The following is a 25,747-nucleotide window of genomic DNA, read 5'->3' as shown; positions in this document are numbered from 1 at the left end:
TGAACGGAAGGTCTCGATGGGATCATCGGCCATAGACCATCCAGGTCACGGCCCCAATCCAAGCGCCCAGAAAGACCACCGTCAAGACACCCGCCCCCGCGCGATCCCCCGTGGTAACGGGCAGCGCTTGCGGCGCGCTGTGTTCGGTCCCCGTGCCCGCGCTGGAGTTGCTCTTGCTGGTCCCCCCGGTATCTGAGGTCAGTGGTCCCTGGGCCTGCTGCATCTGTTTGTGGGTAATCATGGTCGACGAAAACACGCTCAGCGCACTCATGTCCTCCTCGAGCGAGGTCGTCCCATCCCACGTGTCTTGGTGCCACCGCCGCCCGCACTGGGTGTGGCTGTCGCCGCCCGAGCATTGTTTGGCCGCCGCCAGCGCCGACTGTTGGATCCGGGGGACGATCTCGTCGGCGGTGTACGGAGCAATCGTGGTCGTAAACGTCAGCCACGACGACAGAAATCCCTTGAAACAGTCCTGGTTCCGGTCACACATCATGTTCGGCTCACACGCGACTTCGGACATCACCGTGCCGTTCTGGAAGGGGAAGAAGAGGGAGAAGGTGGTGCCCAGCAGGCCATCCAACCCCTTCTTCCATTTGCTACCTCCGTTGGTCTATCGGTCCGTCAGTCCCGTTACAATAGCCTCCCACGGGGCCAGGAGGCACGAAGGGGGGGGAAGGGAACAGGGGACACCCACGTAGTTGAACATGTACGCGGCTCCACTGATGTAGGTGCCATAGTTGTAGGTCCATTGGAGATCGCCATGATCCGTGCACTGCTTATCCGGCGAGGTGGTGTCGGCAATCGTCCAGTCAGACTCTTTGAGCAACGGCGTGGTCGCACTCCAGTCCCAAATGCGCTCCGCCCAGTCCGCGTAGGTGGCGTTGTTGGTATACCGAGCGAGTCGCGCCGACAGCTGGAAGAGCCCGCCGTTCGAGATGGCGTTCTTGGTCCGGTAGCCGTCCTGGTAGGGCCAGATCTGCCAGCGCAAGCCCCCGTGGCAGGTGGATGTGTCCCATCGGGGCACCTGCGTGTTGAACACCCCCTGTGCGAGCGACACCCAGGACGGCTGCCCGTTCTGCTCGGGATAGTTCAGCTCCGCCGCGGTCATCGCCGCCAGACCCCAAAACACCTGGTCATCGTTTCCGAGATAGTTGCTGTAGTTCGAGGGGAAATAATCATCGTTGCCCTTCTGCCAAAGCATGCCCTGCGTGACCACATCGTTGTAGGACGGATCCCCCGTCCAGTACCAGTATTGAATCAGAGTCATGAACATCGCGCCGCCTTCCCACCAGGTGTCGGGAAGCTTCCCCGGAATCTGGCCGGTCTCATTGCCATGGTAGTCGCTCATCATATTGAAGGCTGTGGTCGCGGCGGCATTCTTGATGGATTCTGCGTGACAGGGGGATTAGCGAGCTGGTCATGATCCGAGGAATTTCGCGTGGTGTGATCCGAACAAGGCGATTCACTTACGAACGTCATTGATGTCCAGATTCAGCGACGTGACCGTTCCTTGTCCGGCAAGGAAGGCGGTTAATAAGAAGATGGACGAGGAGCGACCGAGGAGATTCATGGTTGGATCAAACAAGGGAGACGGATACTACTACTAGAAGTATCAAGTGAGAGACAAAGCAAGCCGTCGCAGCATCGAAACATAAAATCAATATTTGTATTTTTGTTCTGGTTTTGTTTTTTTTCTTGTTCTGTTTTTTCAAGAACAACCCAACGAGCGTAAACTGCGCTGAAAAGCCGAAGGCACACCCAATTGCAGGGAGGGGCAAGTCAGGTGAAGCGACAGCCGGAAGGCACGAAGATGGCAGTAATAGTAGGAGTAGGAGTAGGAGTAGGAGTAGGAGGACTATTGCGGTCCAGGGAAAAGCCAAGCGCACGATGCGCCGTCACTCGATGGTGAAGCACCAGATGGACTGGGTGGTTAGATGATCAGAGAGATCGATGCGAGAAGCGTGGTGATTTGCTGATTTGCAGGTTTGCAGAGATCAAGAAAAGAAAGAAAGGATGAGGAAAGGAGAGGATGGATGGAGGGAGACAGAGGTGATTATGATTGATGATTGATGATTGTTGACTGTCAGCACGGAGACGGAGACTTAATCTTAATTCAGATGATTGATTCGCTGAATGCGGGCAATTCGCAGTGATGAGCGAGCACTGCCCTGGAGGATTGGATATGATTATGATAATAATTAATATACACAGTAGGTAATCGTTAACTACGGAGTACTATGAGTATCTAATAATCCTTGATTAGATCTTTTCTTCCTGTCTGTCAGTCGTTACTGTCTTACAGAGGTGCTGATGATGGCAGTGCCACGGTGGACAGGTAGGTCCTCCTCTCGGTAAGGATTTCCCCTGCCCAAGAAAAAAAAGAAAGAAAAAACCCAGAGTCAAGCATCACGCCGAGCTCTTAGGGTCTCCAAGTCCAAGACTCCAAGACTCCCATTCATACGTACACAGTACTCCAATTTCCAAGGTCATTCATCCTTGACTCCATCGTTAAGGAACGGACTCAACGGAGGAGTCAAGAGTCAAGACTCAAGACACGCAATGGAGCCCCAGCAGCCTCGTTTCCCAGGCCTCTGAGTGGTTCCGATGTGCTGTCTCACGGGCCATGGACCCAGGGATCGTCTTCAGCCAAGGCGATTATCAACCAGAGGACAGTAGTCCATGCCATGGTAGTCAGAGAGTTATGGATGGTGGTTATGAATCTGATTAATATCCGTTGCACGAGTGTGTATCTCTGGAGGAGGGAAACAGGCTCACAAGCAAATGGACGGTATTCCATTTCCCGCACCGAGGCTGGCTGTACATAGTAGGTAGGATGCATGGATAATGTAACTACTAAGTAGTACTCCGTAGTAAGTACTCCGTACTGTACGAGGAAGTCTAGAAGGACTCAGACCTCAGACAGAAGCATTTCGCCCGCTAAAAATAGCGCCCACCACCAAGACCTTGGCCCAGTGCTTAACTCGCTTGACAGGTCGACATGTGCATACAGCATACAGAGTACAGAGTACAGAAATAGTAGTAGTATCATAGTTATTCATGACAGTGAAACCAGTCAGATATATCCATCAATTCATCAAATTCATTAATTCAACGAGCTAGGTGTATGGCTTTCAGCTTGGGTTCCCCCTCTTCCCACTGCATGTATACATACACACATACACAGTATATACTGGTGCTGGATGAGCAGAATGGCCAAGCTGCTCAAAATATACGGAGTAAATCAACAAGAACGAATGAAAATTGAGTTATACTGTAGTATATACGCTTCTAACCGGACAAAGACAAAGGCTTGTTTCTCCCACTCTAATAATACTCTCCAGGAAAATTCCGAGTCTCCGTCGTGACTGATCCCTCCGAGTCTGAAGTCCAGTAGCAGCGCACACAAGCCATAGAGTTAGTGAATGGAGTGCTAACTGCTCACTGCTCACTGCTCAATCTGCAGCTAGCAACCAGTGTACCACCCACTCAAAATAGGATCAAGCACCAAGACCGGAGCGCCTTGCTGGAACTAGCTGAGGTATCTTGCATCTGGTTGAGGCAAGCACATTTCAGTCGAGTACGTCGAAGCCAACAATATCAGGGATATCACTGAACATGCTCTTAGAAACATACGTAGATGATATAGTTCTGATGAGCCATGGAGCGGTAGTCAACTTCTTTCTTCGACTATGCAGACGGCGGAAACGAGTAGATCGCGTCGAGTCTCTGTTGATCCCTCCCAGACTAGCTTGAAACGTCCTCAACTACATGCAAATGCAAATTTCCTTACTAGGACCTGATTTGGGCAAAAACCAATGACATTGACCTTAATTTATTTATTATCCGCGCGCCGTATCGTTAAAGTTGTAAGAATCCACTGCCTCGTTCATCCATCCTCTACATACGCTCACGTCGGCGAGGAGCAGCCCGAATGATGTTGTCGACACGTAGGAGAAGCTGTAAGCAGTAGGTGTTAGTCAAACAGGGCCCGAGAGACAAAACAAGAAGGGGGGAAATTTTTTTTTTTTTTACCTCTGCAGCCTCCGACGCCGAAGAAACAACAGCCTTCTTCAACTTGTAGCTCTCCACAACACCCAATTCGCGCATGTCGGCAATGCCACCGCCAGGGGTGAGCAGGTCCAGACCTGAGCTAGTCATGCCGTTGTTGATGGCCTGGCGCAGGCGGGTGACCAGATCGCTCGAATCCAAACCGGCGTTGTCGGCCAGGATCGTAGGCAGCTGTCGAAGTGCGAACGAGAAAGAATCCACTGCCAGCTGCTTCTTGCCGGTGGTGTTTTGGGCCGCTTGCTCGACCGCCTTGGACATGACCATCTCCGCGCAGCCACCACCCAGCGTGACCCGGGGATCCTTGATGGTCTGAGAGAGCACGGCCAGAGCATCGTGCAGGGACCGCTCCGCCTCATCCAGCAGCTGCTCGGTCGCACCGCGCAGCACGATGGTGCATGCCTGACCGGCAGCCACGCCCGAGAACTTGATGAGGGTGTCTTCGCCGATGATCACTTCCTCGATCACATCACAGTGGCCGAGCTTGACCTGCTCAGGGTGGTCGAAGGTGGAGGCGATCTCACCGCCGGTCACCAGGGCCAAGCGCTCGATGCCGTCGAAGTCGGCATGCTCGATGGTCATGATACCGGCCTCGGTGAAAAGCTGTTCGGGCCAGTTGTAGATGAGCTGACGGTTGACGAAGCAGTTGATGCCGTGAGACTTGATCTTCTCCACCTTGGCCCTCATCTTCTCGCGCTCGGCCTTCTCCAACTCCGCCAGCTTGCCTGTTGATTCGACCTTGACCCGCGCACCGAAGATCTTCACTTTGTCTGTGTCCATGGCCGTGTTGGCGACCAGGATCTTGGCATTCTCCAGGCGCTTGGGCTGGTTGACACCGATCTTCTTGTCGAGGATGAACCCCTCGTCGAGGTACGAGTCCATCAGCTTACCACCGGCCTTCTTGATGATCTGGATGTGGCTGAGATCGGTCGAGCCACGGAGGCGAAGCACAGCATCGCAGGCAAGGGTAGCGAAGTGGTCGCGGTCCTGGGCCAGGACCTTGGAGCTGAGGGTTGTGCGGGCAATGGCGTGCAGATCGTTCCGGAACGCCTCCATGTCCTTGCTCCGGTCAACGGCAACTTTCTCGAGCGCTTCCAGAGCCGCCTTGCTGGCTATCCGGTAGCCATCAATAATGGTCTGGGGATGGATCTTGCGGTTCACGAGTTTCTCTGCCTCACGCAGCAGCTCCGCCGCCAACACCGTCACCGACGTCGTACCGTCACCGACTTCGTCGTCCTGCACCTTGGAGATGTTCACCAGTACCTTGGCAGCGGCGTTATCGAGGGCAATAGCCTTGAGGATTGTGGCACCGTCATTCGTTACGAGGATTTCGCCCGTCGACCTATTTCGACCTTTCCAGTCAGCTGTGCACGCCCACGATGGCAACACCCCGCATTCCCACGACATCCCACCACGTACGCTGACTGAAGGATCTTGTCCATTCCCTTGGGTCCTAATGTGCTCTTCACCAAGTCACCGACGGCGATGGCACCGACGAAGGCGGACAGACGGGCGTTCTCGCCCTTTTCTTCAACTACATCGTCCGCAAAGATCTGGGTGGGATTGCCGAAGGACGCCTGAGAAGGTCAGTTTTTTATCCGGAAGAGTATATGTGAACATGGGAGATCACATACCATGATTGATAGAGAATGAAAAAAAATATGAAACTACCCTCAAAAAGGAAGACAGGCAGCTCAGGAGGGGGATGCTGGTTCAAAGACACAGTGGAGGATTCATCAATTAATGCGGGACGTCCAGAAAAGTTCGCGATGTGGCCCGAGCTCGAGTTGGAGCTTCAGACCGCCCGCCCAAAGTCCCTCCTTACCATCCAAGCATCGGCTCAAGCGCAACATTCTGTCATCCTATTCCTTTTGGACGTTGTTTCTTGCTGGATAATCTTGTTTATTATGGCGGATACGGATGAGCAAGCCAAGCTTGCCATCAACAAACGTCCTCACGCTGCCATTGAGGACGAAGATGGTGGGTTACTATCCCCAGCCAGCCTCCGATTGCGATTCTAAGACACGATACAGAAAAGGCTGATGCAGGAACATAGACAATGGGTCGTCCTCCGATGATGATTACGGACCAGCTCTTCCTACGGCCGATGCGCCCAAGAAAAAGCGACGCAAGCTGCCCTTCGAGAAGGTCTACGTGAATGCGCTACCAGCGTCGCCTCGGTATTCGAAATCGCTCATGCACAAGGACCAGCTGTCCTTTGTCACGATAACCCCATACACAGACTTTCTCATCACCTCGTCAATAGATGGCATTGTGAAGTTCTGGAAAAAGATGGCTGTCGGCGTGGAGTTCGTCAAGGAATTCCGTGCGCATCCTGCGGAGATCAAGAGCGTCAGTGTCAGCGCGGATGGGAGAAGTTTTGCGACGGCGGGGGCCGACAAGACGGTCAAGATATTCGATGTTATTACTTTCGGTATGGCTTCTTTTTTCGTCTCATTAAACTGTTCACTGAACTAATGCTTTTCGAGATTTGTTGGCCATGCTCCCCCTTGACTTCACACCACGCTGCGTCTGCTGGGTCCACCCCCGCGGTGCATCGCTGCCATTGCTGGCTGTGACGGACGAAGACAGCTCGATGATCCAGGTCTTTGACGGCCGTGGAGAGAATCACACCCCGCTGCACACTGTCAAGTCGATACATCGCAGCCCCGTGGCCGCCATCGCCTTCAACAACGCATTCGACTGCGTCGTCTCGGCCGACCAATCCGGCATGATCGAGTACTGGCGCGCAGGCGACGGCTCCTTTGAAAAGCCTGATAACGTGTTTGAGCTGAAATCCTCCACCAACCTGTTCGAGTTTAAGAAATCCAAATCCGTGCCCGCATCCATTACTATCTCTCCCTCAGGCGAGCACTTCGCCACTATCTCCTTCCCCGACCGCCAGGTCCGCGTCTTCGATTTTGCTACGGGCAAGCTCTACCGCAAGTACGACGAGTCCCTGGCTACGATCACCACAATGCAGCAGGCCGGCACGGCGCTGTACCAGCTGGACGAGGTGGAATTCGGCCGCCGGCTCGCCGTCGAACGCGAGCTGGAAAACCCGGTCACGCAACCGAAGGTGAACGTGATCTTCGACGAGTCGGGCCACTTCCTGCTGTACGGCTCCCTGTACGGCGTCAAGTGCATCAACACCTACACCAACCGGGTGGTGCGCGTGTACGCGCGGGACGAGCCCTTCCGCCCACTCAACCTCGCCATGTACCAGGGCCAGCCGCAGCGCAAGGGTGTGGTGACGGTGTCGATGGCGGCCAGCGCCAACCCGCTGCTCCAGGAATCCGAGGAGCGCGACCCGATCCTGGTGTCGACGGGGTTCGCGAAGATCCGGTTCTACCTGTTCACGAACGAGACGGAGGTGTCCAAGGCGACGCGCGACGTGCAGAACGAACGTCCCACGCAGGCGGACGCGCGCGAGCCGGCGGCCAAAAAGGCCGCGGAGACGGGCACGTCGGCGATCCTGCATACCACCATGGGCGACATCCACCTGCGGCTGTTCCCGCAGGCCGCGCCCAAGGCGGTGGAGAACTTTGTCACGCACGCGCGCGCGGGCTACTACAACAACACCATCTTCCACCGGGTGATCCGCAAGTTCATGATCCAGGGCGGGGACCCGCTGGGCGACGGCACGGGCGGCGAGTCGATCTGGGGCGGCGAGTTCGAGGACGAGTTCTCCAGCCTCAAGCACGACAAGCCGTACACGCTGTCCATGGCCAACGCCGGGCCCAACACGAACGGGAGCCAGTTCTTCATCACCACGGAGAAGACTCCGTGGCTGGACGGGAAGCATACCATCTTCGGGCGGGCCGTGCAAGGGCTGGACGTCGTGCACAAGATCGAGAACACGAAGACGCACAAGGAGAAGCCCGAGCAGGACATCAAGATCGTGAGCATCTCCGTGACCTGAGCTGTTCCCCTTGTTTTGTATCTATTATTTATGCGTTTCTTCAACTTTCAACGACTGGCCTGTTGTATGAGTGGCATGGCATCCAATTGTATATTACCCCGTCTGTTTCTAGCAACAGCCCACGACTTTTTTTTTGTTTTCTGGTACAGAACCATCTCAGCGAACCCATTATAACCTAATCTCCACCCACAACCCCAAAGGCAGGAAGATGTAGAGAGCCAAAACCGGCTCGAGGCCAAGATCCGAATTGAAAGGCGACTTAAGTTCCGCGAAAAAATTTTGAAAAAAAAGAAGGAAAAAGGATGTATCAACGAATGTCAAGAAGATAGGACTAGATATGCACAGAAAAAAAAGAAATCAATGAACAAAAACCTCGTAGCATACCGCGGAAGGGTATGCGTACTGATTCGACAGAAGCCAAGATGTTTTCACAGAAAGTTCAAATACAGACACAGAAACGTAAACGCCGGATATATGCAAGGATAGCGACACGTCTTTGGACGGAGAAAAAAAGAAAAAGAAAGAGGCTGGGATGGAGGTATTTCGTCCCATGGTTTCCTCCTGGATGATACTACGAGATTTCCGAGGGATTGCTAGACAGAAACACCGGTATTCACCGGGGTACCTCCCGAATCTCAACGTCGCCATCATTGGGCAACTCTGGTGTCTTTTGCAACCGCGTTGAGGACATGCCCGACCGGACCTTGGAGGGCACGACGTCCGTGCGCGAACTGCTGGCAATTGACTCGCTCTGGCCGGAGCTATACCGTGACGGCGGCGCGGCCCCGACATTCGTCGAGAAGTGGCCCGGTTGGCTGGGTGCTGGACTCTGGTCTTGCGCACGACTGGCGAACAACCCGCTTCCCGTCCCGCTGCCACTGCCACTGCCGGCGACGCCGTGGTACAGATTGGGATGTTTTGCATCGTGGCGTTTCTTCACCCAGACTCCGACGGCGGCAATGACGCTGAATGCGACGATCAGGACGATAACCATGATGACCCATTGGTAGTGACCGTCCCACCTGCAGTCGTATTGTTAGACAAACACCGAATCCTAGAAAAAACGATTGGTCGTGAGAAGCGACTTACCAGGACTTGGGTGCTGGCGAGTCAGGCTGTGCTTTCTGGCCGGTGGAGGAGGAGCCCGTGGTAGCTGCTGCAGGCTGGACGGCGGCGGTTGTGGTTGTCTCGGCGGCGCCCCCCGAGCTGCAATAGTTGTTGTACCATGTCTTCAACAAGACACGATCGGATTCCTGCGTACAGGTATCATCGCAGGTCCCGTCTGGAACATTGTGAAGCTGGGCGATCAGGGACGACTGGCAGAAGCACGAGACGTGAACCGAGTGCGCGGGATCCGGGCTGGCCAGACAACTGTCGGCGGCTGCATTGAGCTGCGGGCAGGAGAGCCCGCACTGAGGGAAGGAAGCGGAGGGGGCGGATGGGAGGATGGAGTCGTCCGCCGCGAAGACGGCGGTGGTGAAGACGAGAACGATGGCGATCAGGTGGAAGAGTCGACAGGTCGAGTTGAGCACCGCATTGTTGGCGGTCCAGGCCAACCGCCCATATGCCATGACGACGCAAGTTTGAGACTCCGGTGGAGACCGGTCGGTCGGGGGGGGCGCGGCGTGGGAAAGCTCACAGGAACAGATGGCCCACCATCATACGAAGATGAGGAGGGAGCGAGAAAAGGAGGTAGAGGGGGAAGGGGGAAGAGAGAGAGAGAGAGAGAGAGACTGGAAGATTTTATGGAGACCGACGATGGGGGAACGAATGACCAAAGAGAAGAAATGAGGAGGAGGAGGATGGTGATGATGATGATGGAGATGGAGAGATGAGATCGAAAGAATGCAACGATCGAAGGTGAGATACAAGATGGACAGGAAGATCAACGGAGGAGACGGAAAGCCGGATTAATTATTTGACAGGACTAATTGATTCGGCGTCAGCCAGACGAGAACGAGAAGAAAAGCTGGTGTAGAATAGAATAATAATAATAATAATAATAGAGGAGTGAGTAGAGGGAGTGCCGAGGAAATGATTGCTACCTTAGCCTGGTGTCGGTGCACCTGGTTCTGTTACTACTGTCGATGGAAAGGAGCTCCGGATGCGGCTGGAGATGAAGGGACTTTGAATCAATTTGTTTCTGACTCGATTGATAGATAGATGTTGAGAGATGGGATGAAAGACCATGATTCCATTGTTGACTTTCTCTGGATGTACCTTTGGTGCCCGCCTCAGGCACCGGCTTCAGTTTCATATCCGTATAATAATGATTCCTAGTCAGGCACATTTGGATCTATCCAATGCACTCTTCAGGTTTACTACAACTTTTCCCCCTTACGATAGGCGATAATGATCTACTACTACTACTACTACTACTACTACTACCACTACGACCATGGAATTACACGATGAGACGCCCGTTTGCGGCACAACGTCCGTCATCTCAGGGTCAGGATGAGTCGTTCTTTCTCGCCAGACCGCAAGACTTGAGCTTGGTGCAGATCTCTGGCTCCATCAGCAGCCCAGCTAATTATGAAGTAACCAGGTGGTAAGCAGATGCAACCTTTGGTACAACTTCAGCAGCTTGTTCGTTGATGCAGATTGTTGGCGCTCTGACTTGGCAAGGAAGAAGCAACCCATATTAGTCATCAGCATCATCAGCATCAGAAGCATCAGATGCAACAGGAACAGCGACATTATTATTATTATGATTACCATCACCAATTCAGCATCAACTCTCATCACTTGGAGTGAGTTTGACTCTCGTGGCTTTTAGCTTTGACATCTGACAGATTCGGCCCTGGCATTGCTGACGTTCACCCATCAGGAAAGGATCCACGGATCGTCCTTCCAAGGGGTCTTAGTCTCCTACAGATTACAGAGTAGACCTCTCGGATCTTGGACTCTGCACAAAAAAAAAAGGTACACAGCCAGGGGCAGGAATGTCAGCTGGAATCTGACTTCAAGAATCCTTCTATCGAAGATTCCACCAAGCGGAGTTGACTGCTTATCTTGACATTCACCCGGTGCCGCACCTACCGTCAATGCGCCCGACCGATGAGGTATCTTATCACTCGCTTCTTGCGCAATAAGAATCCCTTCCTTGGGATACGAGAATAACCCACTCGATGCGCCGTGGACCCTGGATGACCACGTATCCCAGATTGATTACGGGAAGATGACTCCAAAGATTGAATCCATCCGGATTTGTGACTCCTTCACCACCAATACGAACTGCGGAATTGCCTCCGCCCATTCCCGCGATGATTCATAGCACACACAATGCGGATCTCGGGTACATCACAAGCGTCCTTGTCGAAACCGATATAAAGGCCTTTGCACGAATTCAGGATGTCAATTGAGGGCAGAAAACCCGCAAAATGGCTACGTCTCAAACCTGGCTCATCACCGGTGCCTCCTCCGGCTTCGGCACCATCCTCGCAGAAGCCGTGCTCAAAGCCGGTCACCGCGTCATCGCGACAGCTCGCGATCCCGTCAAAGCCGCACAGACGCATCCTCAGATTGAGTCGCTAGGAGGCGTCTGGTTGCAACTAGACGTCACACGTGCGGACGCGAAGCAGACGGTCGAAGATACCGTCCGGGAACAGGGACGGATCGATGTCGTGGTCAACAACGCGGGCTACGGCTTGTTTGGATCTGTGGAGGATATGAGGTACGCGAGCTATCCTTCCGTATCCAGCTGACCCAGGTCTGACCCAATGAGCAAGTGAGGAGGAAATCCACCAACAGATCAATACGAACGTCTACGGGCCAATCCGAGTCATCAAAGCGGTTTTGCCGTTCATGCGTGCTCAAAAGTCCGGCACAATCGTCAACATCAGCAGTATCGCGGGTCTACAAGCTCGACCTTCTGTCGCGCTCTACAATGCCAGCAAGTTTGCTCTCGAGGGTACCGTGTCTTCCAGCAGGATACCATGGGCGCATTGGCTAATCAGCAGCAGGTTTCTCCGAAGCCCTGTCCCAGGAAGTCGCCCCATTCAACATCCGCGTCCTCATCGTTGAGCCGGGCATGTTTCGCACCAACTTCCTCTCTGCCTCTCAAGCCCCCGCCGCCGGGTTGAACCCCGCCTACCAGGGAACAATCCTCGAACAGGCATTACAGGCCTATGGAACCTTTGATGGAAGACAAGCCGGGGATCCAGTCAAGGCTGTTGAGCGTCTCATCGACGTGGCCCAGGGCACAGGCGTTGGCGCGGGCAAGACGCATCTGCTCCGCTTGCCGCTGGGTCGGGACAGCATCGCACGGGCCAGAACCAAGCTGGAGGAATTGAGGAAGAATCTGGATGAGATGGAGGAGATTGCCTCAAGCACCGACTATTAGCAGAGCATCCATGCATCCGAACGGATGAAAAACCCAGAAAATGTGTACTGTGAACCGAGCAGTAAATTGACGTAGTTCTTTCGTTGATACAAACGATACCGTCGTCAATCCGTCACCGGAGATCATCTCCGACGGGCCGGGTTGCTATCCTCCCATTTCCAGTCAATAATAGAGAGGCGTCCATTGGCATTAAAGCGTGATAATGACTTCATCAAACGCATCAACGCACAGATACAAATATCGTAGCTCATCAGCGCGAACACCACGACTCCCTCCCCCCCCAAAAATAGAGCATAGTAACTCTCCAAGCAAGCACCGCAATGTCCAAAACAATCGAGTTCAACATCTTCAAAGGCTCCTCAACTGGGGACATCATCCCGGACACGGTGCGGCGCACCATCCAGCCCTTCGAGGTATTTGTTGAGATCTCGCACGCGGGCCTCTGCAGCACGGATCGGCTCTTCAAGAACAAGAGCGTCGCGCTCGGCCACGAGGGCGCCGGCACCGTCCGGGACGTCGGAAGCGCGGTGTGCAACTTCAAGGTCGGCGATAAGGTGGGTTTCGGCTGGGGGCATAAGGTATGCGGGGACTGCGACTTTTGCATCGGCGGTGAGGACGCAACCCGCTCTCGCATTGCCTGTAGACCAGGGCTGACAGGGAGAGATAAAAAGGCTGCGATCAGTACTGCGAGCATCGCGAGCAGTACAGCAAGGAGAACACGGAGATCGGCACGTTCGCGACGCACGCCGTGTGGGACGAGAGTATGCTCATCAAGCTGCCTGCGGAGCTGGAGCCCGAGTACGCCGCGCCGCTGATGTGCGGCGGGGCCACGGTGTGGTGCGCGTTGACGTGCTACGATCTCAAGCCCGGGGATCGGATCGGCGTGCAGGGGATTGGAGGCCTGGGACACATGGCGATCCAGTTCGCGTCGAAGATGGGGTATGAGGTGGTTTGTCTTGCCGACTGCGCCACGAAGAAGGACGAGGCGATTGGGTTGGGCGCGAACGAGTTTCATGTTGTCGAGGAGAATGCCCCGAAAGGCGCAGTACAGCCTGTCAAGCACCTGCTGTGGTGCGTGGATGAGGCTCCTGATTTCTCCAAGTCTGTGGACCGATCCTCCCCCCCTCCCCCTAAGAGCTTTGAATAGAGCTGAGCGTATTTCCAGGATCATGCCCATGGTGTGTTGCGATGGCACCATTCATGTGCTGACGGCGAGCACGCAGCAACCCCCGCTGCCCATCACGGATCTCATCTCGAACGGGATCCGCGTTCAAGGCTCTGCGGGGGCGCCGCGGGTGGCAGTCCGCAAGATGCTGCGGTTTGTATCGCTGCATAGGATACGCCCGATCATCATGTCATGGCCCATGACGCGGGATGGCATCCAGGCGGCATTCCAGACCCTGGAGCAGGGCAAGATGCGGTACCGTGGAGTGATCGTGGGGCAGAGGCATCTGATGGGGAAGCCAGCGGTAGAGAGGATGGCTTGATAGCTGGTATTGGATCAGTCGATAGATGAAGAAATTTGAAGAATAATAGCCTAGTTCGTTAGGTGGTGCTTGTTGCTCTGGACCCGTAGTTTAGTCTAATAATCGCAGACAAAGGTGCTGCAGGAACTTGGAGTACTACGTAGTAAATCGACTCGGTCCGCGCCGAACACGAGATTTGAGGCAAACTCCAAGCCGGCCACCACCTCTTTTAACTCACCACCACCTTTTTTTTTGTTTATTTCAACTCCCACTCACGCTCCAACACCCTCCTAGACAGGACACCTTTCGCAGCAATCCAATACTAGTCCCTCATGAGTATCACATCATGACCCAACCACAACCACCGATCGCCTCCTGCCCGCTGACCACCCAACGCGCCCCTGACATGCCCGCCCGCCCCGCGACCCTCCCCCACCGCCTCACGGGCATCTTCACCTCCCTCTCCCACAACAACCGACGCTGGTCGCTCCTGCGCACCCTCCAAAGCGACAACCCGCTCGACATCAACGGCGAGCTCCGCGGCACGGCAACCTTCACGCCCCTTCGCCGCCGCCGCCGCCGCCCCGCCACGGAGGACAAGCCGCACGAGATGCTCTACCGCGAGGAGGGCGAGCTCCCGAATACCTTCGGGATGGGCCTGCGGTGGACGAAGAAGTATATCTGGCAGCGCGGCGAGCAGGGGGCGATCAGCGTGTGGTTTGTCAAGGTGAAGCCGAGTGCGCGGCGGCAGGGAGCAGCAACAACCGCCGAAGAAGAGGAAGAAAAGGAGGAGGAGGAGGAGGACGAGGACGAGGCGGATTACCTGTTCCATGATTTCGATTTCGAGGTGGAGGCAGAGCCAGAGCCAGAGGCGGACGGGGAGGGGGAGACGTTTGTGGCGCCGCCTGCGCCCCCGGCGGTTGCGGAGGGGGACCAGGGTGAGACGGACGTTGTCCTGGCGAGGGGCAACCACCTGTGCATCAATGATATGTACCGCACGGCGTATGCGTTTCGGATCCGGCGCGCGTCTGGGGAGGTGGTGAGCTGGTCCAGTCGGCATGTGGTCAAGGGGCCGAAGAAGAATCAGGATATTGTGAATCTGTACAGGTTGGAGGAGTAAGTGGGTGATGAGAGGAGTTGCTTCAATTCAACTTGGCTGTTTTGGGGACATATCTACAGCTTAGTGCTTGCGGTGGATCAAGCGTGAGCTCTATCTACTCGTGGTAGTAGCTTACAGTACCATACGCCGATAGCATTCTGGGTCTTGTATGCATCCTCCTCCAATCCCATCGTCCTCATGCTGGTTGCTTTTACAGCGTGTAAATGAAGTCCGGCCGTTGATCTCCGAGAAGCTCAATCTGGCTCTGATCCAATCCTTGCACCCAGTGGTCGCGTTCTCGGTTCAGCCGCTTCCGGTTCTCCCGTCGCAAGAGCAGATACTGCAACACCGAGCCACCGAACAGGAACAGCACCAGGTACGCCAGCACGGTGCCGTGGCCTGGATAGAACGTCGGCGCGTCCTTGCCGCGGTAGATGTTGGAGGACACGATGCCGTTGAGGTTACCCCAGCCAATGACGATACCGAGGGTCACGCCTCGCTTGTAAACACCTGCGTGTGGGGTGGGTGTCAGCTGGTCAGGAACTACTAGCGGGGTTGCGACATATCTCACCTTCCGTGTTGTTGCTGGCCCAGGAGATGGTATTCGAGATCGCGGGGTAGATGCCCATGGCACCGAGAAAGGTCCCCGCGTACCGCGCGCCGCCCGATTTGCATCCCAGGAGCATCGCGAAGCCGACGATACCGAAGAGGGAGACGACAATGTTGCAAAGGCCACGTTGGCGGGTTCGATCTGCGATGAAACCTACCGCGATCGTGACGATGGCCGCTGCGGCATATGGGGGGACGCTCAGCAGCTGTGCCTTGAAAGCCGTGTATCCTGTCTGTGTTAGTCATCTTCAATGCAGTGGAGTCTATCGCACATACCCTAGACAGTGTCAGTATATATCGGTTGGGATTGACGAAACGACGACTTACTAGTTGGTTGATGATGGTTGGGACGAAGAGCGAGAAGGCGTACAAGGATCCATCTGCTCCCATATAGATGATAGCACTGGTATAGGTCTTCCAGTCCTTCAAGCTCGCCCAGAAATAGGTCATTTTGAACTGCTCGTGCTCGGCACTAGCCTGTTGGTCCTCGGCCAGACGGCGCAGGACACGCTTGCGGTCCACATCGGACAGGAACTTGGCTTCATCGGGAAAGTCATACACCATCCAGAAGGACAAAAGGCCTACGATGATGGTGGCCAGACCCTCGAGGATAAAAATCCATGACCAGCCCGGCTTGCCGCCAATACCATCCATCTGCGCGATAGCGGCCGCGAGGAGCCCTCCGAAGGAACCCGCAAGAGCAGCCGCGGAGAAGAAGATAGCCATGCGGACACCAAACTCCGCTCGCCTATACCAGCACGACAGGAGGTATCCGACACCGGGGAAGAGACCGGCTTCTGTGAGACCAAGGAACCATCGGACCTGTCGATGTCAGTACAAAAGCCAAGGGCCGAGTGGAGCACGAGGAAGAACGCACCGCCATCAAACCAGAATAATTCTTGACAATACCCATCAGCGCCATACATACGCCCTACGTCATGTCTCATCAGCAGGATCCATCACAAGACAACCCCAGTCAACCTACCCATCCCAGCATGATCGTGGGTATAAAGATGCTCGGTCGCCATTTTTTCAGCAGCACGTTGGTGATCGGCTCAAAGACCGAGTACGAGATGAAGAAGATGGTTAGCGAATTGTTGTACTGGTCGTTGGTCAAGTGGAGGTCTCTCTGCAGGCCGGCGAGTTTCGCGTTGCCGATATTGGTCCTATGAACGACGCCAGTCAGTGTCCGCTTCTGGCAGGGTGAGATGAATCCGGGGGACCCACCGATCCAGGAACGAGATCAGATACAACAGGCTCAGCCACGGAATCAGCTTCAGGTCGAGCTTCCAGAGCAGAGCGCGATCCTAGAAACGCCCGTCAGAGTTTCGCACATGGACGACCAATCCTGGTGCAGTCTCACAATCTTGGCCCGCTCCTCGTCACTGAGACCCTCATCAGGGTCTTCAAAGAGAGCGAGTTTGGACTTTCGAGCAAAGTCGTCCAGCCCAGACCCCTTTTCCTCATCGGAAATCCGGGATACCTGTTCGACGACAGGTTTCTCTTCGGCGGCGTGAGACATGGAGGGAGATAGCAGTGATAACAGACGATGAATAAGCAGGCCGAGCAGGGGGGGGGGGGGATGAAGAAGCAGAAAAACAAAGATGACACGGGGACGCAAGGGATTTAGAGACGATAGATAAGCAAGTGAGATGAGGCAAGAGATCGACACAAAAATCGAGGCGAAAAGGGTTATATTTCGTCCGCTGTCGTCCTTCTTAACCATCATCCTCCGTACTCCGTCTCTTCACGGCCATAATATACCAGTGGGATAAGCAAGGTCCATCCATCCTTCGTAAACCCCTCCATCCACCTTGACCAGGGTCATTGCCAATCGAATCCCACGAAAGTTCCAGGCTATTGTGACTCGTGACTAGTATCTGCCGACGGGATGACAGCGAGCTTACCCCAGATTCTCCGCGAGGACGAATGATCATCCCCAGAGGGAAAATAGAGCATCGAACCGACTGAGGATTTGACGACGACAATGACCATTTTCCCCTCTGGACTAGCGAGTTACGACGGAGTGAGCGACACAAGACGCCAGGATGTGAGTGACGCTAGTAGTGTCTCTTTGCCACTCTGCCTTGATAAGCAATCGCCAGATAAAGCAACAAGTACACAATAATAACAATAACGAGGCCGCCAAGCCCGAGGACCCCAAAGCGGAAACTTTCATGTTCTTTAGTGTTGCTTCTAGCACGACCCGCCTGGAGTCTTGGGCTCCTTAGGCGGTCTTGGAGACCTGGAGTCCTAGACACGCATCTAGTGCGGGTTAGCGCCATCAGTGCACCCATTCCCATTTCCCAATCTTCGTCTCCATACTCCAGAGTCCAGACTCCATCCTCCACAATGACCCCGCGGGGGCTGAGCCGCGGGTGGGCGGGACATGCGGGATATTCTATTCGGTATCTGTCCGGTGCTTGACTTGATTTGACTTGACTTGACTGGACTTCACTGGACCGCCAATGCGACGTCGTTATTTGTTATCTCTGGCCCGTTCTATGATTCTCTCCTCTGAGTGGTCGCGGTTCACGGGAACTTGCTGGATGTTGAATACAAGCAGCCGTCATTGGAGAGACCCGTCTCTTGAATGTTGTTTTAATTTTAGCTATAAAATTTTTTATAAAAACCCGCGCAGGCGGGAAACCAGCAGTATACTACAGAGTAGACTACTAGAGACTGTCTGTAGATATGTACTCTCTACTCTGCTGAGGACTGATAAGAGCGGCAGTTTCCGTTCCTTAGACCCGAAGAACCTGTAGTAAGAATCTCTATGGTCGTGGGCCACGCGGAATATGCGCCCAGTCGTCGTCCTTTGACAGGGATACTAGGTATGAATATGATCCCTCCATCAGCATTCAGTAATATCCAGCTCATTCGGGGTCCACTCTTGTCGCTTCAGTGGTGAATGCTACATTGGGGCCGGGGACTAACTACTAGGTTGAATCAATCTGGTCGATTTCTAGCTTCCCCAACCAAGACAACTTTTGTGGAACCAGTATCTGTCGTATCTGACACACCAAAGAAAAGGGGGGGGGCGGAAAAAAAAAGGACAAAAAGAGAGAGGATATCAGCTTCATGCATGATGACGAGCACAGACGAAGGAACACGTTTAACTCTAAACCCCAGAATTCCCTTAAAACAGCGCTAAATGAAAAGACCCAACGCCTAGTCCAAGTCGACAGGTTCCCCCGGGCTGATTTACTCGGCCGAGTTCCTCACAAAGCTGACCTGACAGTTCCCAAAGCTCGGATGACCTTTGAAGAGCTCATACCCTGCCGCAGCTGTCTTGATCGAATGAAATCGAACATAGACCTCCCCCGCTACGTGGCCATCCTCCACACTCTGAACGTAATTGTGATAGGCCGATCGCTTCAAGACACGTTGGGTCTCCTCCTTCAATGACCTCCGCAGGTTGCTAATGACCAGGGTCCGTGTGTAGCCTTGGTGGAAGATCAACCGATGCATCTCGGCCGTCATGGGATACGTTGGGGTAGGGACAAGCACCACATTAGCCACGAAAAGACCCAGGGCCAGTCCCTTGCGTGACGCCCAGGCGAATTGCAGCGCCTCGTGCTCATGAACAAACACGATGATTGCGCTGCTGTATCCAGTGATGGGCGTTGTGTTGAACAGAGATGCGGAGTAGATATCTCCGGTGACATGAGGCAATATCTGGTTGAGCGCCACATTCGTCGGAATCTTCTCAATCCGAACGGTGCGATACACATCTGTCTCCTTGGCTGCAGGGATATAGCGGAGGCCGTATTGAAAGATCCACAGATCCGAGACGGGCAGGCGGGAGAGGACATTCGGGCGATAGAAATAGGCGTTGAGTTCCTCCTGGTCATCCTCGAAGATGGTGCAGCCTGTCATGGCCCACCGGATCTTACCATCCCAGGGCACGGTCTGTGGTAGTCGCTGTTTCGGCTGGGTGGTGTTGCTATCCTTGCGTATTCGAGTGACGATGATAGCTTTCTTCAAACACATGTGTTAGAGACATTTTGTTTTAAGATACCAGGGGGGACACCTACTCGCTCCGGCTCCAATACCGGAATCATTAGATCCTCCAGACCGTCATCCAGCAAGCCTATACAGCCTGCCTTTAGCTGCGTGAGGCCAGTCCCAGGAAAGACCGGCCGTTTCTGAGGTGGTATTGGTTGCAATGCCGGCACTTTGATATCATCTAAGTGGCTGTCGAGGATATTGGAACACTTCCGGGGCTGAAGCCCAATGACAATTATTTCCTCCGAGGGCTTTGTGTTGCTATTGTTGTCGTCTAGTTCATTGTGTTGTTGTCCCTGGTGGCTTTCCTCTTTGGTCTGATTGTGGGAGGAATTGACTTCAGGGTGAGGTGATTGCGCCATTGCCATAAGCTGAGCCTCCAAATAATAGAATAAGATGACGAGAACAAACAGAATAGGCCCAAGCATTGTGAGATGTGCCTGGGGAGGATCGGAGATGAGGGGATTACAGACTTCCATTTTAGGAAAGGGTCAGGTGGCTGGAATTGTGCAGTGTCTGCAGAGATCAGGTATATAGAAACACTCTTCTCTCTGGGATTATAAGTGAGCTCTCATTGAGATAAAAGGTTATTATATGTGAGGTGAGGTGACTAGAAGTAATTAGTGAGGGCTAGCAAGTGAAGCTCTTTTCCGCAATGTTTTAACCTGTGTTGGAAGAAAGCTTTGTGAGTAAAATCTGAACTGAGAGTTCCGTCACAAAGAAAAAAATTAATAGGTGAGGTCTGTCTGGAGCATGACAAGGAAGTGATTGTTAACAAAGAAAGCAGTGTGGTGAAGCCAGGACAGATATCTCTCCTTGAATGGAGATTGATGAGCAAGCAAAGTCTCAGGCAACCTGGGGATGGAAGGTCTGCTTTAAGGCTTCTCTCAGCGCACTGCTGGTATCACAGGATTCAGAGTGAACAAGCTGTCAGAGAGGGATCATATGGGAGATGTAGAAGGAAGAGATCAGGATGCTGGGAGCTCAAGCCTTGAAGGCCTCCACGGTATGCTTCCCCCAAGCATCTCCTAGCCTCTTATTAAGAGTGAATGAGAAGGGAGAAATGTACCAGCATTACCAGCTGGGACGCAGGATGTCTTCCTAAAACAGTAGACACTGAAGCTTCACCCTCCGGTGAAATACCTTGAAAGCATACAACAACAGTCATTGTTCCTCTAGAATGCCTCAATATGAGAGTGAGTGTACTCTTCCAACTAAAGATAGTAGAATCCATTGTGGATAGAAAGGATAAGGCCTCAGTACTGAGCAGACCGATTACAGCACTTGGCTCTTCCACAGGGTTGCTAAGGCAAGACAATATTGTAGACATTACGGTGGACTATTTATATAAAACAGTTAAAATAGATTTTTACTATTATAGCGAACTTCTAGTCCTAAGCTTCTTGTTACTACTATATAACGAAAACTTCTCGATGAGGTTGGCATCCATCCTCAGCCGGGCCACCAGCATAAGAGCCATTAAGACGGCAGCTGTCCCACCCGCATAGAACGGCACGATGGAGCTCGCCCGGTCCGCATGCATGGCTGCAATCAAGAAGCCCGCAGTCGAATTCCCCAGCAGATCACCGCCAACACTCCACCCTCTGATGGCCATGCAAGCATTGTAGCAAGCCATGACGGCCGCATCGAATCAAGCTCCACGGGGGTGATCAAGCGGGCAGCCATCTCTCCCAGATGAAGTGATGTAGGCTCTGGCGAAACAGTAGATAGTAGGAGCAAACAGCTTCCTTCTCACTCCGACTTCAACACTAATCATAATAACATGGGTTTGAAAAGTTGATTGTACGAAGGACTCTCAAAGGGATGCTTCTCTACTTGCCAGCAGTCAAGATGAAAACGCTCCCCCAAGCTGGAGATAAGTTGGCGCAGACAGGGCCTGTGTGCTGAAAATAGTTAGCGCATGGGGAGATATCTTTGTTGAATAGAACTACTCAGCTCAAGAACTCCAAATAATCTAGATCCACCGGTGGAGAGATCAACTAGTCCAGAAGCCAGACGCCTTGATTCTTGATACAAAAGTAGTGGGATGATTGAATCGTGCTGGATCGACGGATCGAAAAAAAAAAAATTAAAAATATCGCCGATTGTGGGGCACCCATCAACTCACACAAAACAAAACAACCGCAAGACACAATAGACTACTATCAAGATAGCCCACCATGCCGAAAAGCATCCTAGAAATAGTCAGAGACTGCGACAAGTAAGTTATCCCCTATTTCTCAAAGATAAATACATCACTGACCACACGTCCCCCCCCAGCTTTCCCTACAACCAACCAGGCGACACAGCCGCCTACGAGCAACAGCTCTCCACACTATGGAAATTCTACCTCCCCAATGACCCGCGACCCCACGGGTACCTCGTTGACTGGGTTGTGCAGCGCATGCCCTGGACCGAGGACTTCCACGTGCTCCCCTCCCCGCACAAGGAGATCCACCTGCTGCCGCCGGCGTCGGCATCCGACACCGACGACCCAGCGAGCAGCAGCGGGCCCTGCGACTCCTGGACGGAGCGGTGCGAGCGCAGCATCGACGCGCTGCTGGATGCGGCGCGCGCCACCGCCGTCTTCCCGAAGCTCGGCCGGAAGCGCGCGGACTCGGAGCGGTTCCCCATCGTCGGGGCGCGCGTGCCCGTGAGCATGGACCGCGCCGCTATCTCGCTGTTCGGGATCATCGGCCGCGGCGTACATTTGACGGTATATGTGCGGACGAGCGCCGGGCTGAAGTTCTGGGTGCCCCGGCGGAATGAGCGCAAGGCGACGTATCCGGGCTTGCTCGATAATACGGTTGCCGGGGGTGTGGCGGCTGGGGAGGCGCCGTTGGAGTGTTTGGTGCGCGAGGCGGAGGAGGAGGCTGGGATGGATGCGGGGCTGGTGCGGCAGGCGCGCGCAGCGGGGACGGTAACGTGGTTGAACGTCAGTGATGAGCGGGCGGGCGGGGAGCCCGGGTTGATGAATCCGGGGTTGCTGTATGTGTATGATTTGGAGGTTGGGCCGGAGGTGGTGCTGCGGCCTGTGGATGAAGAAGACGTGGCGGAGTTTTGTCTGATGGATGTGCAGGAGGTGCTGGAGGCGATGGCCGAGGGGAGGTTCAAGCCGGCGAGCGCGAGTGTCATGGTGGATTTCTTCGTGAGACACGGCTTGATCACCGCCGAGGACGAGGAGGACTACGCGGACATTGTGTCCCGACTGCATCGGATTCTGCCGTTTGCTACGAGTCCGGGAAGTCCGGGACCAAAAAGGTCTTGACTAATTTTACGACTAAGCGAAGCATTGGGATGACTATCGCGTTGTTAAGCGGTTTGAGAACTGTGATCCGGCTGACCCCTCGTAGACTAGAAAATAGCCGGAAGACTACCCCAAGAACTCCCCCTGTGCCAAAGTATACCAGGGTATATCCTCATCCCAGCAACGCTGCATGAGAGCACGAGCATTCTGAATCTATTGAAGTCGGTCAGCTAGAGCACTGCTGGGCCAAATGGTATCCCCACGCACCTGTTTCATGCCGTTCTTTTCTAGGCTCTGGATCCGCTCCATGATGCTAACCCTCCGATGAGAGTCCCGTGTTTCGCAACCCGCAGTGAACAACGGAAATAAGGCACCCGCCTCCGCGGCACCGCCGGGTTGGATCTGCTCCAGCGCGTCCAGCAATGCAGTCAACGCTCCCGTGACGGCAGAGGACGCAGATGAGTTGCACAGTACGCGGCGATAAAGGTGCAGCAGTCCAGCATATCGGAATGCTCGATCGATAGCGAGAGTGTCTGCCGATGCCAAGTGTTGCTGATGGCTATTGCTGACGTGTGCGAGCATATCGTCAACGTGAAACTCCGCAAGCAGAGATTCAGCTGCGGCGATCACATCCGGTGACGGTCTCCAGCTAGGGTTGAAATTCCCCAGATCATCAAAGCGGCCGCTATCGCACTCGTAAACCAATTTACCCACTTGCGACAAGAACATACTCGTCTTCGGCGTATATCCGGTGAAGCAGTCCACGACGTCTTCATCATTTGCTCCAGGTGGACAGCATGTGTTGATAATGGACTGGTACATGAACAGAGGGGCCTCGTTCTGCCGACAGGAGAGAGCCCCGAGAACATCGATATACCCCAGCCAGCGCGCAAGGAAGGCCCCCACTCGGTTTCCGGCATACGCCATCTGCACTCCGCGTGCGAGAAAAAGATCACGGGCGAGCTTCAGGTGGCTCTGCCATGGTATGGGCACCTCGAAAGTGGTTGGCGAGATGATCTTCAGAGACAAGAGCATGATTGCGGCGGCAAGATGGTTGTCCGTGATATTTTTGTCTGAATCTTCCAAAGCCATGCGGAGAGTCGGGAAGACATTGCTGACCCAGTGTGCTATCCTGTTGGCAGGTTCGGGATGGTTCAGATATCTGGCGCGATGACTGGCGGAGTAGGCTAGAGCCAAGTTCAGGATGTTGGAATCACTAATGGCCACTATTTATCTGTCAGATGCGGACAATGCAGCAGACGAAAGGAAAACGTACTCGATGGTAGGACAGAAATGAATGGGTTGTCACCACAATCGTGTGCAACAAGCATCTTGGCTGTGTGGTTTAGGAAATGATGAAAGTACATCAGGTTAATAGGAGTTTCTACCAATGTAGACGGCACTGGTGACAGATATCGCGGGATATTGATGGGAACAGGGGCCGCGTAGTACCCATAGCTGGTGACGCGCGGAGATTCCTGGTCCGAGGGGTCTGTTTCCACCGTCACATGAGTTTGATGCCCCGGATTGATCAGATCCAAAGCATAATTGATATCAATGGCGGAATGGTCATTCATATTGTTGAGATCCAAGTCAGGACGGCCATGATCCAAGCCATAATGGTCTGTCACAGTGGTCAGGTAGACGTGCCATCTCTGCTCCGGGGTAGGATGCCCGGCGGGCGGGTTGGTATTACGATCAATAATGACGCCTGGAGATGATATCTGAGGGGACTGGGCAGGAACCTGCCGATAGCTTGACATGCACTCTGAGATTGGAAGAGGGTCATTCATGATCTTATTGAAGTATGTGTCGGTATGACGGCCATTGTCGATCTGCAAAGCGGGGTCGACTGGAGGTACGCTGGACAAGCTGGAACAGTTCACAGAAGATCTTCTCTCCGTCTGGATTACTTCCTCGGCGACAGCAAAAGGATGAGCGATGTGGATTGCATGTGAGACTATTCCCAATCCAGGTTGATCGCTCGCTCGATTTGACTGCACCAAAGAAGCATGGCCTATAGATGGATCTGGTCCCATTGTTGACTGCGGCATGAAGGAGACCGGCGTGACGGAGGAGCCAACAGAGAAGTTAAGAGTGGCAAAGGATCCAATACTAGAACTGGTATCCGCTGGCGAAGGGTAAGAGATGTCTTCCGTGGCATGGGAATATGCGAGATGGGGAGAGAACGCCTCCTGGGGCATCGCCATGATCCTCGGGGACAGCTCTGGCCATGGGCTTATTGGATCGTTCATCCGTGAGGGGAATTCAATTCCTACTGCGTTCCTACCATTCATCTGGCTGGAATTATTGATTAATCTCCCAGAGAGAGCGGGAGAGGATGCAGTTTCAGGGACGCTATGTAGACTTCTAGAGCGAGACGCCTCTGGTGCCACAATTCCTCCATGCGCCATGTCCCATAGCAAGGTCTGCGAACTTGTTTCTCGCGGGCTGTTGAATGGTTGGCTGGATTCCAGGGAGTCCCTTGAAGCCGTCTCAGAGGACAAGAGAGCCAAAGAGAGGAAATGACCAGAGTGCCCGCTGGACTGGGAACTTGGAGACCCCACGGAGGATTTTCGCCTTGTTCTTCCCTCCCAGTTCAGCCTGATACTATAGTCACAAGGCTCGTTTTGACGCCTGCAGTTAAGACAAGATGGTTTCTCTTCACCACTGGTGGCCGCATCTCCATTAGCAACGATATAGCTTTCAATGTGGAAGCGAAACGGGAAGACTCCCTACCATTTGACTTTGCGCGCTTTGCACGGCCTGGATCTCCGTTTATTAAGCAAATGTCCGCTCTATGTCTTGGGATGGGGCACTTACCAACACCCTTTACGGGATCTTCGTTTTGGCTCTGGCGCGCCAGGCCTCCTCGGACGAGGCATTGCACTTCAGCCGCGGGTAGAGATATTTGGCTGCGTGCAAAGGTCCGATGAAAAATAGCAGTAGCGACTGGATGAATTGACGGCACGTACTCTGCAAAGTA

The 25,747-nt window shown here is 53.9% G+C and overlaps 13 protein-coding genes across 13 annotated transcripts, besides 6 other annotated features; 5 read left to right on the top strand and 8 right to left on the bottom strand.

Moving 5' to 3' along the window:
* Positions 1 to 22: 22 nt before the first annotated feature.
* ACLA_032790 (glycoside hydrolase family 76 protein) lies at positions 23 to 1,570 on the bottom strand (the record flags this gene model as incomplete). Its single annotated transcript, XM_001269968.1, has 3 exons — positions 23 to 610; positions 695 to 1,389; positions 1,471 to 1,570. The coding sequence occupies 3 exons, from the start codon at positions 1,568 to 1,570 to the stop codon at positions 23 to 25; spliced, it is 1,383 nt and encodes a 460-aa protein (XP_001269969.1).
* A 252-nt stretch (positions 1,571 to 1,822) lies between these two features.
* Positions 1,823 to 1,853: a microsatellite.
* A 2,044-nt stretch (positions 1,854 to 3,897) lies between these two features.
* Positions 3,898 to 5,702, bottom strand: ACLA_032780 (chaperonin-containing T-complex subunit CCT2; the record flags this gene model as incomplete). Its single annotated transcript, XM_001269967.1, has 4 exons — positions 3,898 to 3,957; positions 4,033 to 5,407; positions 5,485 to 5,642; positions 5,700 to 5,702. The coding sequence occupies 4 exons, from the start codon at positions 5,700 to 5,702 to the stop codon at positions 3,898 to 3,900; spliced, it is 1,596 nt and encodes a 531-aa protein (XP_001269968.1).
* Positions 5,265 to 5,297: a microsatellite.
* A 270-nt stretch (positions 5,703 to 5,972) lies between the features above and the next one.
* Positions 5,973 to 7,987, top strand: ACLA_032770 (WD40 repeat domain-containing peptidylprolyl isomerase; the record flags this gene model as incomplete). Its single annotated transcript, XM_001269966.1, has 3 exons — positions 5,973 to 6,049; positions 6,114 to 6,499; positions 6,555 to 7,987. 3 exons carry the CDS (start codon positions 5,973 to 5,975, stop codon positions 7,985 to 7,987), a joined length of 1,896 nt encoding a protein of 631 aa, XP_001269967.1.
* Positions 7,988 to 8,600: 613 nt separating this feature from the next.
* On the bottom strand, positions 8,601 to 9,558 carry ACLA_032760 (uncharacterized protein; the record flags this gene model as incomplete). The annotated part of the gene is made up of 2 exons (XM_001269965.1): positions 8,601 to 9,009; positions 9,077 to 9,558. The coding sequence occupies 2 exons, from the start codon at positions 9,556 to 9,558 to the stop codon at positions 8,601 to 8,603; spliced, it is 891 nt and encodes a 296-aa protein (XP_001269966.1).
* Positions 9,559 to 9,970: 412 nt separating this feature from the next.
* Positions 9,971 to 9,992: a microsatellite.
* A 352-nt stretch (positions 9,993 to 10,344) lies between these two features.
* Positions 10,345 to 10,381: a microsatellite.
* Positions 10,346 to 10,381: a microsatellite.
* A 47-nt stretch (positions 10,382 to 10,428) lies between these two features.
* Positions 10,429 to 10,687, bottom strand: ACLA_032750 (uncharacterized protein; the record flags this gene model as incomplete). Its single annotated transcript, XM_001269964.1, has 2 exons — positions 10,429 to 10,516; positions 10,563 to 10,687. The coding sequence occupies 2 exons, from the start codon at positions 10,685 to 10,687 to the stop codon at positions 10,429 to 10,431; spliced, it is 213 nt and encodes a 70-aa protein (XP_001269965.1).
* Positions 10,688 to 11,370: 683 nt separating this feature from the next.
* Positions 11,371 to 12,332, top strand: ACLA_032740 (putative short chain oxidoreductase/dehydrogenase; the record flags this gene model as incomplete). The annotated part of the gene is made up of 3 exons (XM_001269963.1): positions 11,371 to 11,663; positions 11,719 to 11,900; positions 11,953 to 12,332. The coding sequence occupies 3 exons, from the start codon at positions 11,371 to 11,373 to the stop codon at positions 12,330 to 12,332; spliced, it is 855 nt and encodes a 284-aa protein (XP_001269964.1).
* A 320-nt stretch (positions 12,333 to 12,652) lies between these two features.
* On the top strand, positions 12,653 to 13,819 carry ACLA_032730 (NAD(P)-dependent alcohol dehydrogenase; the record flags this gene model as incomplete). The annotated part of the gene is made up of 3 exons (XM_001269962.1): positions 12,653 to 12,941; positions 13,004 to 13,433; positions 13,498 to 13,819. 3 exons carry the CDS (start codon positions 12,653 to 12,655, stop codon positions 13,817 to 13,819), a joined length of 1,041 nt encoding a protein of 346 aa, XP_001269963.1.
* Positions 13,820 to 14,144: 325 nt separating this feature from the next.
* Positions 14,145 to 14,918, top strand: ACLA_032720 (uncharacterized protein; the record flags this gene model as incomplete). Its single annotated transcript, XM_001269961.1, has 1 exon — positions 14,145 to 14,918. One exon carries the CDS (start codon positions 14,145 to 14,147, stop codon positions 14,916 to 14,918), a length of 774 nt encoding a protein of 257 aa, XP_001269962.1.
* Positions 14,919 to 15,108: 190 nt separating this feature from the next.
* ACLA_032710 (putative MFS transporter) lies at positions 15,109 to 17,028 on the bottom strand (the record flags this gene model as incomplete). The annotated part of the gene is made up of 7 exons (XM_001269960.1): positions 15,109 to 15,407; positions 15,469 to 15,739; positions 15,834 to 16,328; positions 16,384 to 16,437; positions 16,492 to 16,672; positions 16,734 to 16,813; positions 16,870 to 17,028. The coding sequence occupies 7 exons, from the start codon at positions 17,026 to 17,028 to the stop codon at positions 15,109 to 15,111; spliced, it is 1,539 nt and encodes a 512-aa protein (XP_001269961.1).
* Positions 17,029 to 17,928: 900 nt separating this feature from the next.
* Positions 17,929 to 17,969: a microsatellite.
* A 741-nt stretch (positions 17,970 to 18,710) lies between these two features.
* On the bottom strand, positions 18,711 to 19,942 carry ACLA_032700 (uncharacterized protein; the record flags this gene model as incomplete). The annotated part of the gene is made up of 2 exons (XM_001269959.1): positions 18,711 to 19,487; positions 19,544 to 19,942. The coding sequence occupies 2 exons, from the start codon at positions 19,940 to 19,942 to the stop codon at positions 18,711 to 18,713; spliced, it is 1,176 nt and encodes a 391-aa protein (XP_001269960.1).
* A 947-nt stretch (positions 19,943 to 20,889) lies between these two features.
* Positions 20,890 to 21,150, bottom strand: ACLA_032690 (uncharacterized protein; the record flags this gene model as incomplete). The annotated part of the gene is made up of 1 exon (XM_001269958.1): positions 20,890 to 21,150. The coding sequence occupies one exon, from the start codon at positions 21,148 to 21,150 to the stop codon at positions 20,890 to 20,892; it is 261 nt and encodes an 86-aa protein (XP_001269959.1).
* Positions 21,151 to 21,694: 544 nt separating this feature from the next.
* On the top strand, positions 21,695 to 22,782 carry ACLA_032680 (putative thiamine pyrophosphokinase; the record flags this gene model as incomplete). Its single annotated transcript, XM_001269957.1, has 2 exons — positions 21,695 to 21,735; positions 21,795 to 22,782. The coding sequence occupies 2 exons, from the start codon at positions 21,695 to 21,697 to the stop codon at positions 22,780 to 22,782; spliced, it is 1,029 nt and encodes a 342-aa protein (XP_001269958.1).
* Positions 22,783 to 22,887: 105 nt separating this feature from the next.
* Positions 22,888 to 25,646, bottom strand: ACLA_032670 (Zn(II)2Cys6 transcription factor; the record flags this gene model as incomplete). Its single annotated transcript, XM_001269956.1, has 5 exons — positions 22,888 to 22,974; positions 23,029 to 23,987; positions 24,038 to 25,431; positions 25,501 to 25,527; positions 25,585 to 25,646. The coding sequence occupies 5 exons, from the start codon at positions 25,644 to 25,646 to the stop codon at positions 22,888 to 22,890; spliced, it is 2,529 nt and encodes an 842-aa protein (XP_001269957.1).
* Between the last annotated feature and the right edge of the window lie 101 nt (positions 25,647 to 25,747).

Source organism: Aspergillus clavatus, genomic scaffold (assembly GCF_000002715.2).
Source record: "Aspergillus clavatus NRRL 1 1099423829805 genomic scaffold, whole genome shotgun sequence".
Taxonomy (NCBI): domain Eukaryota; kingdom Fungi; phylum Ascomycota; class Eurotiomycetes; order Eurotiales; family Aspergillaceae; genus Aspergillus; species Aspergillus clavatus.
The sequence above is the reverse complement of the archived record's forward strand: the minus strand, read 5'-3'. Positions and strand labels throughout refer to the sequence as shown.